This window comes from Xyrauchen texanus, chromosome 2 (genome assembly GCF_025860055.1).
Source record: "Xyrauchen texanus isolate HMW12.3.18 chromosome 2, RBS_HiC_50CHRs, whole genome shotgun sequence".
In the NCBI taxonomy this organism is placed as follows: Eukaryota; Metazoa; Chordata; class Actinopteri; order Cypriniformes; family Catostomidae; genus Xyrauchen; species Xyrauchen texanus.
Genome location: NC_068277.1, coordinates 16,517,678 through 16,534,315, shown reverse-complemented (window position 1 = coordinate 16,534,315; position 16,638 = coordinate 16,517,678). Strand labels below are relative to the sequence as shown.

The following is a 16,638-nucleotide window of genomic DNA, read 5'->3' as shown; positions in this document are numbered from 1 at the left end:
GATTTAATTAAATATATTGTCTGCAGGCCTTGCACACTTTACAGTAAAAATGCGCTCTCTTTTGTCATCTACTACAAAAAAATGTGGTGTTTTGATCAGTCTGTGTATTCAGCTTATAAGCAGCTTCACACATTTATGTGTGCTGAAGCGCGCAGCACATGCAGACTGTATTTATTTATTTAAATCAGCAGTTTAATAATCACACTAGGACATATCACTGTTTACATTTTATTCATGGTCCATTTCAGTGTAAAAGGAGCAACAGAGCACGTGCTCAGAGCAAATGATGTATTGGTATGGGAGCAATCTTGAGCGAAAGAAAACACAGACTTCTTCAATCAAAATAATGCAAAAAAAGTGGAGAATGAGTCAGCGGTGCTTATATTGTAAGGGCTGGTCTGCCATCATGACATTCAGTAAGTATCTGACTTATGTTACAGATTCATCACTGTGACAATATGGTAATACAAATTAGCTGACTTCTCAAATTTCTCAGCCAGATGAGGCACACGCCGCAATAGGCCACCCAGAATTTTCATAGAAAGACCTCACACTGCTGGTCAACCTGACCACCTCATGAGCCATCTGTGTATGTGTGTGCTGAGTTATCACAGTATCCACTTGGCCACTGACCCCCTCACCCCGTTTTCCACAAGATCCTTGCTGTCAAAACAGACATTTAGCAGCTTTCACACTAAAGGCCGACAGGGGACTTTCTTCCTTCCTCACTGGTTTCCTCGTCCCCACTGTCTGTTTCACTACATTTGAGGGATGCCCTCCACAATGGCCTTTTTAAACTTAGTTTCACAGCTAATTATAGACATTAACAAGACTGTACCGTGACCTACAATAGGAGAATCTTACAATGGGTTTTAAGAAGAAAAATTCTAAACAAAGATTAAGGGACGAGAAGTAAAAAAAAGAAAATGTCAGGAAGCATTAAAGATGCATTGAGGGGGATAATTACAGTTCAGGGTTGTTTTATCTTTTTAGCTGGTTGCTAAAAAAAAAGGAAGTAGGGAAGGGGTGCATCTATATATGGGTGGACCAACAGAGAACAAGAGGCGAGCAATTCCCATAGTAGTGCAACAAAAAAATGGGCTTCAAGAGGATCAGAGCATATGAGGAAATTCAAACACAGAGCTGGAGTATGGGAATGACGTAGAGGTGCGTTCTCAGGCTGTCTAGTTTATTATTGTGCAGTTCTATCAAATAAAAGACCTTCTGCAGACATGAAATCAAAACTGACCCTATTTCCTTTCTTAATACATGTTCCTTATCTTATTGTGCGTGATTCATTATTGCAAGCTATTCTGATGATACAAATTTTTTTAATAGCCTTTCATTAAAATATAGTATCTTTCTTTGCCTCTGAATGACTTTCTTTTCTGCTAATGTTACCAAGGCTGAAGAGCACCAAAAAATATCTTAAAATCGATACATCTGACCCTAAATTCTGCTTGTAAGAAATTGTGTAAAAAGCATGAGGAACTTACCATGGTGTCCCATATATTTGAAAGCCCTTAACGGTGACGTCAGAATCTTGCAGGTAAACACAGTTTGTGAGGAGAGACTGAACATTGTCAAAGTCCTCGGGTTTCAACTTGGACACGGAGGGAAAGCGGTAGTAATCCTGCTTGACCAGCTCCGTCATGAAATCCTTATCGAAGGTCAACTCGTGGTTCCCTGCGATTACCACTTTAAACTCGTATGGCAGGCTGCCTGTAACACCAAACAAATGTATACATGTGAGTTTGTATAGAACATTAAGCCTTTATCAGAAGCAATTTTCACAATCATAATTTTCAAAAACAAAACTATTAGTTTATTATAATCTATTGAAATTGAAGTGAAATGAGTTGTGTAGACAAATATACACTTTCTTAACATTTTGTTAGGAACACCTGCACACCTACATATTCATGCGATTATCTAATCAGCCAATCATGTGGCAGCAGTTCAATGCATAAAATCATGCAGATATGGGTCAGGATCTTCAGAATGGGGAAAATATTTGATCTCAGTGATTTCGACCATGGCATAATTGTTGGTGCCAGACGGGCTGGTTTGAGTATTTCTGTAACTGCTGATCTCCTAAGAATTTCACGTACAACAGTCTCTAGAATCTCAGAATGGTGCCAAAAACTAAAAACATCCAGTGAGCAGCAGTTCTGCGGACAGAAACGCCTAGTTGATGAGAGAAGTCAACAGAGAATAGCCAGACTGGTTCGGGCTGACAGAAAGGCAAAGGCTACAGTAACTCAGATAACCACTCTGTACAATTGTAGTGAGCAGAATAGCATCTCAGAATGCACAACTTGTCAAACCTTGAGGTGGATGGGCTACAACAGCAGTAGACCACGTCTGGTACTTTATTAGTACCATATTTTTCCTAATAAAGTTCTCAGTGAGTGTAAATTGTGCATGCATATGAATTTGTTTACAAAAAAATAAAAAAACCATCCCATCTGGCACCTCATGAAGTTAGCTGTGAGAACTCCCAGAATTTCCAGAGCTGTATATATAAATATAAATATGAGATAAAATATAAGATAGTTTTGATTTGTTAAAATTTTTGGTCACTGCATAATTCCCATTCTTCCTGTAATTTCATAGTTTTGTTGACTTTTCTATTAATCCAAAATGTGGAAAACAGTAATAATAAAGAATAAGTAGCATGTCCAAACTTTTGACTGGTAGAGTATTTCCTGTAGGCTAAACCAGAAAAATACTCTGTAGAAGTTCATGTAAGGTCACAGTCAGGGGTTAAATATGGATTGCGGAGATGGAGGAACCCTAAAATCGGACGATGTTGCAACCTCACCCATACACATAAGATGACAAAAAAACTTGATTAAGAATGATATCAATATATATTTGTAAAACAGTTAAAGGATGGGCAAGGAGGAGGCGAGAACCGGCTAGTCAACATAAATCATATTTAATAAAACTCAAAGCACAAACATAAACACACATGGCCGGACATGTCCGTAATTCTCTCTCTCTCGAACAATGCGTCACCGGCCGCCTTTATCCCTCGTAGCGCCTCATCAGGCTGATTGGGGACGGTACGCGATATTCCGACCGGCCCGCCCCCTCCGCTCCACACTCCTCCGGCGTTATCTCAGGCGAGGTGCCACCGGCATGGCGTACACCCCATCCCTGGGGCGGGGTGTATCTTACGTCCAGCGTGGTCATCCCGCCTTCCTGCGCCCTGGGAGGAGACAGGAAGGAAGACAACAACAACAACAACAACAAAAAAAAAACAAAATAGGCGAGGGAAAAGGCCAACGCGGTGCGACAGGGAGAGAGAGAGAGAGAGAAAAAGCTCACTCACCGGTTCTCTGATGTACCGTCGCGTGGTCCTCGAACACTCCTCCACACTCAGGCGGGGCGACAGCGGCTCCAACACCAGGCGAGCAGGTGAAACCGCCGACCCCAGCGGGTAGAGCAGCGCCTCCGGCTTTTCTGGCGGCAAATGGGGACACTCCTCCGCCCCTGGCAGCGGCTCTACAGCTCGGGCGGTCGGAGAGTTTCTTCCCTCCTCCCCTCGCGGACGGCGGTCTTCCCTCGACCCCTCCAGCGTCTCTGGGGACGGCAGGGCACTCCTCCGCCCCGGCAGCGGCTCCCTCGCTCCAGGCGGTCGGGGTATCCAGTCCCCACTTGCCCCTGGGGCGGCGGCCGTACCCGCATCCAGGCGGTCGGGCTACTCCGTCCCCGGCAGATGGCAGCGGCTCCCCTGGGTGGGCGGCAGTGTCGAGGACTCTGCGGCGGGCATCCCTCCTCCTTCCGGGTTTCGGCACCAATGTAAAACAGTTAAAGGATGGGCAAGGAGGAGGCGAGAACCGACTAGTCAACATAAATCATATTTAATAAAACTCAAAGCACAAACATAAACACACATGGCCGGACATGTCCGTAATTCTCTCTCTCTCGAACAATGCGTCACCGGCCGCCTTTATCCCTCGTAGCGCCTCATCAAGCTGATTGGGGACGGGCGTGCGATATTCCGACCGGCCCGCCCCTCCGCTCCACAATATTTTATATAATTCAGATGACAGTTGGGACAAGTTACCTTCTTGCTCTAGGGGGTCAACTTATAGAACATGCTAAACTGAGGCTCTATTCAATTATGTTAATTTATAAGTAAATAAACATTGTTCTTAACAGGGGAATCAAACAAATTCTACACAACGAATCGGTTACCTTACGTAACCTCGGTTCTCTCTAGAAGAGGGAACGAGTATTGCGTAAGCTAGCTTACGCTACGGGAAAGATTAATCTTTTCTGAGATATTGAAGCCAAAAATTATCCTTAATTTTGTATCCATTGTCAGCGCAGTGCAGCAACTGCATACCTTGGCGGGCTAGCTAAGCGAGCTCATTGGTTGCTCTGCGGCAACTGCTGCAGCCTATAGATGAACTTGAGTGAACTTGCGTCCAATGACAGGCGCTCGCGCCGATCACTGTATCAAAGCCCGCCAGAATGGGCGTGGCTAGAGTGCATATAAGCGTAAGTTAGTAGGCTGGAACCCTGGTTTTCATTGAATGAAGCGAAAATGGCTGCGTGGCGCGAGCACGGCGGCTACGCAATACTCGTTCCCTCTTCTAGAGAGAACCGAGGTTACGTAAGGTAACTGATTCGTTCTCTTCACGAGAGGTTCTCTCGTATTGCGTAAGCTAGCTGCGCTCACGAGAACCCATTGTCAGCGCCGTCGCGCCAAGCATCCACTGCATGAGCCCGGGGTGGGGGGACCGGGGGAGCCCTTGTGAGTGGGGAAATAATGTTTGGCCGGCAAGAGTGCGGGCCAGTGTGTGTGTAATACATAAGCACATAGTGGGAAGGGAAAGACAGAGCGGCAGTGCCGGTCTGTGTGGAATGTGTCCCGTCAGTGCAGCTCACCAGGGGAGCTGTAGCGTATTAAACCGCTAGTAGTTTTGCCTGCAGGGCGGGCACTTCCAGATTGTAAAATCTGACAAAGGTGGAGGGGGAAGGGAGCGGCCCGGGCCACGGGCGCCACGCGGCGACGGCTCTGAAGAAAGCAGCCGTCGAGTCTGTTGGGAGCCTGCTCAGAGGGCGGTGACCACTCGAGCCCGAGGCGGTCGACGGCCTGTGTGAGGAGGCGCATTAGTTCTTCCTCGACTCCGGCGCGGGTCCTGCTGGATTCCTGGGCCGAGGAGGAGGCTTGGGAGCCTGACCAAGCTCCTCGCAGAGGTCGCATCCGCCGTCAGCGAGGGCGAGCTCTGCATGTTCCAGTCCCAGGCAGAGAGCGCAGATGAGGTGGCGGTCTCCGGCGCTGAGAGGGGCGCGGCATGAGGCGCATGTGGTGCGAGGCATCTTAAAAAGACACTCGTTGCTCTTTTTGTGAAGTTCAGCTGAGGAACTTGCTTGCTCTAAAAAGGATACGTCGCTGGATGGCGTAGCTTCGCAGGATGGCTGAAGGTGGCGAAGACGGCCGGCTTCTTCGGCGCTGTCCAAGCTTGCTAGATGCCCCTTGAGCGGCGCGCGGCTTCTGCAATTCAGAGATGCGAAGAGCTTCGCTGAATAAATGAAAATCAGGGTTCCAGCCTCACGAACTTACGCTTATATGCACTCTAGCCACGCCCATTCTGGCGGGCTTTGATACAGTGACGGCCGGCGCCTGTCATTGGGCGCAAGTTCACTCAAGTTCGATCTATAGGCTGCAGCAGTTGCCGCAGAGCAACCAATGAGCTCGCTAGCTAGCCCGCTCAAGGTATGCAGTTGCTGCACTGCGTTGACAATGGATCCAAAATTAAGGATAATTTTTTGGCTTCAATATCTCAGAAAAGATTAATCTTTCCCGTAGCGTAAGCTAGCTTACGCAATACGAGAGAACCTCTCGTAAGAGAACTACCTTTTACTCAAATTGTGGTTCTGATAATATTATTTATAATGAAAACATTAAATGGTTGAATGGTTTTTTGGTCTATGTTGATGTCGTTTTCGATGTGAGTGATTCCGTAATCATAAAGATTTCTTCGTGATACAGAAGCGGAACACGCATCTATATGCAGGGGTGTGCGGTCTCATGCCGCTCTCAAATATATTGCCTCTACCAGCATCCTCATCTGAATAGAGTGAAGAATAATGAACTTGAAATATTTTTGAACAAGTACACATTACACTTCGCTAATTAGAGAAGGAATGTGTCAAATGGATCAAACAAAAAACCACATCAGAAACACATTCTTTTTGGAATCTAAGGTGCCGAAATGCTGTTCCAGTCCAATTTAACACAAGGTTACAGAGATCCTGAGGAAAATTCAGATAATGAAAAACAGGGTTCTGTTCTCTGCAAGTAGAAACAGATAATTACAACAAAACACATGCAAAATGTTCTTTCTTTACCGCTTTATTCAGGTTACTGTCAATTCCCAAACAACTGCTGTTGAAAGCTAAAGAAATATCAGAAAGGATTTTAATAACAGATGAAGATACTACCTGTGCCTCACAGGTCAATGCATTCTTTCTTTTTCCTTCTACAAAATGTGCTAAAGCACAGCGGCCGACCTGAACAGAACCGAACATCTATTATAGTTTTCTCAATCGCTTTGTCTAATTTTTTTAAACAGTCTGAACATTTTCTAAACTGTAAGTGCAATTGTCTGTTTTATGGGACATCACAACTCTATTGCATGTCTGCAAAATGTAGTAACTCAACCAAAACAGCCTGATCTCACAGTGAAATCGGAAGGAGTAGACCGATTTTTCTTTTGTCAAAATTGGTATATGTTAACTGAAATATAGAAATACTGCCCCCAGTGGCAAAAGTAGTAAGTGTTGTAGGGCATAAGGGCATGTGTGAGCTCCATTTATGACCAGGAGATGTCACCAAAAGCTAGTAGTGAAGCAAGATGTTTTCAGCTTTACAGGACGTTATACAATCAAGAGAAAAGCATATATTCATTGATTCTATCCCCCAACCCAAACCCAAACCTTACCTTAACCATTAGTAAAAGTAAAAAAGTAATGTTAGAGGGAAAAGTGAAACCTCTGAATCAAGCTCATCATTGATTATTCAAACATGGTTACTGCCTGGCTTTGAACCCTAGTCTCCCACACAGCTGATGCAATGTGTTGCCAATCGTGCCAGGTGTAAATGTAAATACACTGAAACCACTGCAAACGTGTCTGATAAAAATGCTGCATGTCAGCGTGTCGGAATACAGTTGCCGTTCCTTGGACTTTGAAACTATCTGAAACATCATGCTGACTTCACGTGTGATCATGTTGCCCAAAACATTTAGTTCATGCTTGAAAACCTAGTTATTGTGTCAGTAAATTGGCCAATGCCACCAAAATGAAAAGTTTTTTTGTCATCATATGAGCCATACTGGTCTATCACACTGAGCTTTTTAGATACCGATTTCAAGAGTAGGTACATGTTTACTTGGAAAAGTCAATACTGTACAATACTGTAGTATTGATATGCAAGGATATGCACATTTGTATGTTTACAGTATATTTGTTTTTGTAGCAATGTGTTACACATAAACAGAAAATTCATATTTACATGTCCAATTTTACACATTTCATACATGTAAAGTCATATATAGTGAACAGAAAATTGTCACAAAATGACATTAATGAAAAAAAAAAAAACGCAACAATGAAAAAACCTGCGATAGTTCTGTGAAAGCAATAAATTGTACCTCTTCACAGTGCATAACACTACAAGTTCCCATCTTCTTGGTGGAGATCCTGTCACTCTTGTTGGTCTGGCCAGAGATTTAGCAGACATCACAAACCTCCCATTCCATAGATATTTAAAGAATATACATGTTTGTCTGACAGATTTTGATAATTGAATGGATCATTTTGCATGTGATGTCTCACACGATGAAAGAATGTTTAGAAGTTGTGAAGAGTATGACAATTTCACTGAGAATCAGTTCATCAGTTTTGATCAGTAACCCATGTGCATTTAGTTATTGTGCAAATTGAAGACAATTGTACTTACTCTTTTGCGCACATGTGCCAAAACACATGCAATTTGCTTAAATTAATACGAAATTCAAATCTGGTCTGAACAAGAAACTAATTGTTCAGAGATTTGAACTTACTGTTTTAAAAAAAATTATTCTCATTCGAGAACTGAGCCAAAGCAATTGAGAGAAACTGTAAAGTCACAGATGCTACATTCTTCCCTTTTTCCTTTCTTCACCTTTTCCTCCATCCTAAAAGCAAAGCAGAGGAAGCTGTTCTTCATACATGTCAAACAAAGAGAGCACATTCTCTCTCTCTCTCTCTACTCCAATTTTTCAAAAGTAAACACACACACACACACACACACACACACACACACACACATGTTGTGTTTCCATGTTTTATGGGGACTTTCCATAGACATAATGGTTTTTATACTGTACAAACTTTATATTCTATCCCCTAAACCTAACCCTACCCCTAAACCTAACCCTCACAGAAAACTTTCTGCATTTTTACATTTTCAAAAAACATAATTTAGTATGATTTATAAGCTGTTTTCCTCATGGGGACCGACAAAATGTCCCCACAAGGTCAAAAATTTCGGGTTTTACTATCCTTATGGGGACATTTGGTCCCCACAAAGTGATAAATACACGCTCACACACACACACACACACACACACAAGCTCTCTCTTTCTCATTTGAGATGGCTTTACATTGGATTGCATAACGCACATGGAACTTCAAAGGCAGAGTAATTTTAACAAAAACAAATCACAATATTATCTACCAAAAGATCAAAAGATGCCTTTTTACCAAAATGACACTCAATTTTAACACAAAGCAAGAGTCTGGATTGAAAATGCAATGGGGAAACCACAATAAAACTTAATGAAATTCTGAACTGTATAGGCATTTGAAAGGAGCAAAACACTTGACCAAAGTATAAAGAAAATAAAAAGATAAACTGATTTAAAAGCAATTTAATTTACTCTACGGTCAGAGCAGCAGTCTCATATGTTTCCTGTTACCCCCTTTTGAGTTAGCGCTCAGCACTGGAGCAATATCATAAATCCCAGTCTAACTTAATAACGAGAGCCCATCTCTCAGTTCCTGCGGTCTGCAGTCATCCAAATGCCATCACAGATCCATTTACATGGAGCTTTTCCGTCGCACAAAACGAATCACAAACCCCCGGCAGACGAGCTTCGTGCCAGCCTTTAAACTGCAGCGAAAGGCCCAGAATCTAATTACCGTCCAACCGGCTACATCTTCTGCGACCCCACAGGAATTTTTACAACATTTTATTGCAATCAAAATGTATTTTTCAAAGAGCACTGCAGATATAAACTCTGTTTATTACTTTGAAAGGAAACAGAAGGAACATATAGAAAGGTATTTGGAGAGCATGAAACAGCTAACAGTCAAAGGAACTTCATTTAGCCTCAATGTTTGAATTTGATTTACATCAGAGGACCAGCGTGGGGCACAGTTTGGCAATCGCTGTGCGTAATGAATGTAAATCAAATTAGTGAAAATAAACTATTCTCCATAAACATTCATCTGAAACTGAAGGATAGCTATTAGGGAACATATGTATTATGTTGAAAACAGGGCAGCGCAATCACATTTGTCAAGTTGTTGACCACTGTGAAAAAAGCAACATGTTCGATTGATGAATATAATTAACAATAAAGAGCAACATGCCACCACAAAGCCCAACAGCAAAATCACAAAACGTTTAAATGCAAGTTAACTTCTGGGGTGAAACACATATTGAGTGTTGATCATTAAAAAACTTGCAAACACTTTCTTTTTCTGAAAAACAAAGGAACAAAGCTGATTATTGGACATCAACAATTTTGTCTGTCCTGCATTGATCAAAGGCACAAGCTCTGATATCAGAAAACGAAGTCAAGACCTAGGAAAGCTCTGTATTTACGATACACAGATCCATGTTTGCATCCCTGAATCCTGAGTGGCGAAGCTTTGGTCAGATATCACAGGCAACATATCGAGCAGAACTGAACTTTAAGCAAAGGAACCTCATTCCTTCAGAATACCTTCTAAGAATCAATCCCACTTATCAACAAAACCATGATCAATGACATTGATTAGCACAGCTGGACTTCTGTGCCAGAAAAACAAACAAAAGTCAGTTATGCTTTGACCAATAAAGAAAAAAGTACTGTTAGGGGAATGATGGGAATGTAAAAAACAAGAAAAAAGAGAGAGGGACGCCAACATCAAATGTATTTAGATACACATTTCCTCTCCATCCATCCATCCATCCATCTTCAACCGCTTATCCGAAGTCGGGTCGCGGGGGCAGCTGCTCCAGCAGGGGGCCCCAAACTTCCCTATCCCGAGCCACATTAACCAGCTCTGACTGGGCGACCCCGAGGCGTTCCCAGGCCAGTGTGGAGATGTAATCTCTCCACCTAGTCCTGGGTCTTCCCCGAGGCCTCCTCCCAGCTGGATGTGCCTGAAACACCTCCCTAGGGAGGCGGCCAGGGGGCATCCTTACCAGATGCCCAAACCACCTCAACTGACTCCTTTCAACGCAAAGGAGCAGCGGCTCTACTCTGAGCTCCTCACGGATGACTGAGCTCCTCAACCTATCTCTAAGGGAGAAGCCCGCCACCCTTCTGAGGAAGCCCATTTCGGCCGCTTGTACTCGCGACCTAGTTCTTTCGGTCATGACCCAACCTTCATGACCATAGGTGAGGGTAGGAACAAAAATTGACCGGTAGATCGAGAGCTTTGCCTTTCGGCTCAGCTCTCTTTTCGTGACAACGGTGCGATAGAGCGAGTGCAATACCGCCCCTGCTGCCCCGACTCTCCGGCCAACCTCCCGCTCCATTGTCCCCTCACTCGTGAACAAGACCCCGAGGTACTTGAACTCCTTCACTTGGGGCAAAACCTCATTCCCTACCTGGAGTACACACTCCATCAGGTTTCCTGCTGAGAACCATGGCCTCAGATTTAGGGCCTAAGTACTTTGTTTTATGGTGACTAAATAACTCTTTTCTAAACATATTTTGTTGGACATTTCCTCTCATTTAGTTTTATTTAGAAAAGGCCACTCTGGGTTTTTTTTTCTTCTGAGTATCATTTAGCCCCCACTGCTAAAAAAAGCAAAGGAGTGACCTTGGAAAGAAATGCAAGCATTTATGTATAAACGGAAAATATAAATAGAATGCTTTGACTCGGACACTGAAAACATCTAAAATATTCCATGTTAGTGTTTCAATATGAGCTCATTAAACTGCATTAAAAATAATGAACAAAGACAAATGAGGAAAAATACTTGAATATCAAATTTCAAATAGTTTAAATGGACATGGGCATTTTTCACAGCAGAACATACAAACTTTCCAAAAGTATTTCATAATACACAGATAAAACATGTGTAAAGTACTTCAGACAGTTAAACTTAAACAGGGTTGGGTGTAATCCAAATACAAAGTAATACACTTCTGAAATCAAACTACCTTTTAAGTAAAAAAGTAGTGTAATGCATTACATAAATTATTGTAATCAGATTACAGTTACTGATTTTCAATTACTTTAATTACTTTTAAGTAAATTATAGGGTTATGCTTATTTCTAATATATTATTTATGTTTAATACATGAATTATGGCCCCATAACGAGACACTGTGAAGGAGAAATGTGAGGTGCACACAGTATGTAACAAGTATGACTTGTGTGTAACAATAAACAAGAAAGAAATATACATTATTTAGAATTTGTTAATTTTGAATGTGTTTTAGAAAGTAACTTAAATGTAAAGTAATTAGTAATGTGAATACTTTTTCAATGAAGTAATTAGTAAAGTAATCTGAATATAATTTTTAGAGAAATAATTAATAAATTGGTGTGGATTACTATTTTTAAAGTACATCCTTACTCAACACTGGATGTAAAAAAAAAAAAGAAAAGAAAATTACTAGACTGTTTTTTGGTAATTTGCACATTTTGTATTTTGTGTAGCACGTGTATATATTGCATGACTGCAGTGTGTGTGGACCAAGCTTTTCACTCATCGTTACACTTGTGTATATGGTGGAGTGACAATAACATGAATTGACTTGATTTGAGAACCACATCCTTAGAGTCGTCAACAGGCTTATATAAACCACTCAATCATCATGTCGTATTTGATGGAGTACTTTGTTTTATGGTGACTAAATAACTCTTTTCTAAACATATTTTGTTGGACAGAACACAGCTTTCAACCAGCATGAGATCAATTTATCAATGCCCAGCTGCGTCCATGTGTTGTGTGATGATGATGTGTAAAAATTGTATCATCCAACGTGAATACTATGAGTGTCAAGGACCTGAGCATTCTCCGGCCACCAGGAAGTTAAAAAACTGACCATGCCACATGCCGGATATAAAAAAACAAAAGCAGCAGGGTCGAGTAAGTTGATAGATGGAGGGATGGAAAGACTGCTGACAGCCCTCTCCGTTTCATCCCATCTGATGCACTATTTCAACCGGTGTGACATGGGTGTAGGCAGGGATGGAATGACTGAGTGAAGGACAAACTAAGAGTCTGCAGCACACACTCGCACAATACAAGAATTTTTGAGAAAGCTAATTTGATATTCTAGCCAAGTTACTAACGCATAGTTGAAACTAAATTGAAGCTACTGTATTTAAAAGGACAATATCTCATTGATAATTATCAGATTATGCATTTATAAAAACAAAGGAATAGGGTGAATTCAGATAAATCGGGCCACTTTTTAACATTGGGAAGTCTAATTTATTTAATATAGCTGCTTTTTGTCAGTCATCTTAATGTTACTTTAAAGAGAGGAAATATTAAGAGAGCATGTTTGATTGTTACCTCAACTTATGCAACATTTATACAGTAAGGCTGTACAATACAATGAAAATTAGCTAGCTAGTACAAAAAAGGCAGACTTTTCCAAAAGATAGTACCATCTCTAATTGTTGTTAGTTACTCCCAACACTAAATACAAGCACTATATGTTAATACACTGGGCTCATTGGTCTGAAGGTCAGTGGTTTGAGTAGCTCCACAGGTCAATGTGATTTCTTTATGGACGCGTCAGGTGCCAACATCCCAAAACCTCGGCACAGGACCCCCTGGTGCCAGTCTGGATGTCAGAGTCGGCAACCCGATTTAATCACATGGGTTTTGACCTTTACCTCAACAAAGCACAGGATTAAAAAGGATTTGAGATGCAGTCTTTTTTTAAATACATACACAACCAAAACATTACATATGTTAAAGAAATAGTTCACCCAAATATTTAAATTCTCTCATCATTTATTCAACCTCAAGCCATCCCAGATTTGTATGACTATCTTTCTTCTGCTGAACAAAAACAAAGATTTTTAGAAAATATCTCAGCTCTGAAGGTCTATAAAATGCAAGTGAAAGGTGGCCAGAAATTTGAAGGTACAAGAACCATATAAAGGCAGCACAAATGTAATCTACTCCAGTGGTTAAATATCTAAAGAAGTGATATGATAGGAGTGGGGGAGAAAGAGATCAATATTTAAGTCCTTTTTTACTATAAATCTCCACTTTCACATTCTTCTTCTTTTGTTTTTAACGATTCACATTTTTTATGCATATCGCCACCTTCTGGGCAGGGAGGAGATTTTATAGTAAAAAGCAACTTAACAATTGATGTTTTACTCACCCACACCTATCATATTGCTGCTGAAGACATGGAATTAACCTTTTGGATTACATTTATGCTGCCTTTATATGTTTTTTGGACCTTCAAAGTTTTGGACACCATTCACTTGCATTTTAAGGACCAACAGAGCAGTTTGTGTTCAGAAAGAAAAGAAAGTGATTCACATCTGGCATAAGGCTTATATGGCATACGTGTGAGTAAATTATGAGAGAATTTTCCTCTTTGGGTTAACTATTCCTTAAGTGCAATGGAATAACTACTGTTTATTGTTTAATTAGGTAATGTCTTTTGTCTGTGTCTTTCGTCTGCTCTAGCTTCTGTATTACTCCAGCTATGATTAAAACTTAGCAGTGCGAATCTGCATATATTTTTGGCTTTGTATGACGAATTGCTTATGTTCCTCATTTTGCAAGTCGCTTTGGATAAAAGTGTCTGCTAAATGACTAAATGTAAATTTATATGAGTGAGTGAGACTTTGAGTTACATTCTAAAGCTTAATGAAAGAACAATCAACATATCAATAATAGCAAAATAACATGGTATTAAAGTACTTTATTGGACATAGTACTCTGATAAAATGTTTTTTGACATGTACCATGGTAATGCAATTAGAGTACTATATAAATACCATGATATATGAATCATTCAGTGCTATGGTATATATCAAAGTACTATGTATTACTATGTGTATAAGTGTTTTATGGTACCACCACAATACATTTTTGTAAGGTCTGATATAAAGTACTGTATTCTATATTCAGCCCTTTTTATCTTCTGTAAACCAAATATCATATAAAAGTAACTAACATTGAAGCTAAATATAACATGAAAAACAAATGCAGTTCATGATGCTCTATACATGAAATCATAGAGAAAGTCAAATTCTTGGCATGAAAAACACTTTGAATGCTTATGAATAAAATACAAAAGGTTTAGTCTTAATATTAAGTGCATTTCAAAATTCCAAAAGAGACCTTGTAATTTAATACTGTAAATTACAAATTCATGCACACTACCTCACAGAAAATATTGGCAGTAATTATCTACTATTCCATTATTAGATTTTCACGGTAATCCTGAAATCGCTAATAATATATTGCTGGCTGATATATCGTGCATCTCTATTTCAAACCCTATAGAAGGGATATCAAATGGAGTTAAATGTAATAAAAAGACAAAAAAGGGAAACAGAAAAATGCAGAAGCAATGTATGAACAGCCACTTTCGCATGTGGTATTTCAGCACAAAAACTTGCTCCTCTTATTCACTAACCACCCGTAATCCAATTAAGCAGGTGTAATCAGACCTGACATCGCAATGCGCCTTGAGTATTTAAATTAAGTCATTGTCATTTCTGTCCACGCAAACACTCCTCCTTTCCATTTAAATTAGGATTGCACTTCATTCACAAAAAATGCCTGCTGCAATTTACACCACACTATTACCGTTGAATAAAAGATTTTGATTGTGTACATTTTCTATCATATCAGTAATTCATCAAATAATGATCATATGATGGAGAAGAGCTTTATAACATGGCATACAGTACAGTATATCCAGATGCATGATACAGTCAAGCTATATTTTTCAGAGGAGTGTTTCTACACATAAAAAAGATGTTTAAATGTACCCGTACATAAATAAGCATAATAAGGTGCACATAAAATACCCATTGCTGTTTAATAAATTTGCATTTAGAATGTTGAATGAAAATCTGAAATTATTCTTAGTGAGTATAAATTCCTTTAAAGGTGTAGTATGTAAGATTCAGAATCCCTTGTTATTAATGACACCTGTGGCTGTTAAGTGAACTGCAGCCACCGTCAGCTACCTGTTGCTCGTGCTTGCGCACACACACTCCATAGGGATGCGAGCATCGACCAAAACAATGACATAACGTACAAAGAGCAACGTGATTCACCGACATCATGCTAACAGATGAGGTAGCATAATTAAAATTACACAGTTATGATTGTTTTACAACAAACTTTGAGACTGTATGTTATATTCGACTCTTCAGTGCTGGAACAGGGCAAAAACAAAGTGTGGATATAGGTCTGACTATGCAAGACTGTAGTTTGAAGTAATCACTATTCTTTGCATGATACATTGACTGCATTTATACAATAGCCTATGTTGGCGTTAGCAAGCTAGCCAGCTTTATCAATAGCTGTTAGCTAAATTTGGTAGATGATGATGACACGGGCTGTTTATAAAATAGACTGTACATTATAAATATGTTGACACAATTCAGTATTGATGTGATACCATCACAACTGTCATTTTGATATATCAATGCGTTACACTAATGAATGGAGCTTTTTGCATTACCTCGAACATTGTCTAGCATTAATTTCATGTGTTATTGTGGTTAACTGTAATGAATAAATACAGATTACCATTGACATTAACCTGACTTTTAGTATAAAGAGAAGATCGTTGAAATTATTTAAAAGTTATGAAGCAAGGTAGCTTCGGCTAATTTTTTGCTTTAATTTGTCATCGTTAGCTAGCAAGATCAAGTTAGCTAAAATTACACGGATCATTCCTTAATGGCACTATATTTCACATGCTTTGCAGTTATGTAATCCTACCTGCCAATAAGAAGAATGCCAATTCAGGATCAGATTTGATCCCCATAACCGAACGAAGGTCCCTCCAGGAATCAAATGCCCTGCCAATGTTCACTCTAGTTTTCGCTCGACCCGATCACGTTCCTGTTTAGCCAAACGGGATTCAGTAGATAAATGTTTGTTTTTTTGGCTTACTCTGAGTTTGTGTAGGAGTCGTGTTGTGCTGGGAGCCGGATGTTTGCTGGATTCCATTTCTAAGATGACATTACCTAGTGTTGCAGACTGTCTGTTGACGCTGTTGAATAGCAGAAGAGACGCAACTGTCTGAGGCAAGGCTCTCGGGAGCGCACATAAAAGTCATATCCTTTGGATTTTACCAGCAAAAGAGACCCGCTCCCTTTGCAAGAAAATCAGTCTGCAGGCTTTAC

The 16,638-nt window shown here is 40.4% G+C and overlaps 1 protein-coding gene across 1 annotated transcript in view; it reads right to left on the bottom strand.

Moving 5' to 3' along the window:
* Nucleotides 1–16,638, bottom strand: part of LOC127659708 (metallophosphoesterase MPPED2) — an 85,830-nt gene that overhangs the window by 48,277 nt on the left and 20,915 nt on the right. Inside the window, exon 4 of the mRNA XM_052149654.1 lies at nt 1,497–1,722. Coding sequence (XP_052005614.1) covers nt 1,497–1,722 — 226 coding nt within the window. The remainder of the gene's footprint in view (nt 1–1,496; nt 1,723–16,638) is intronic.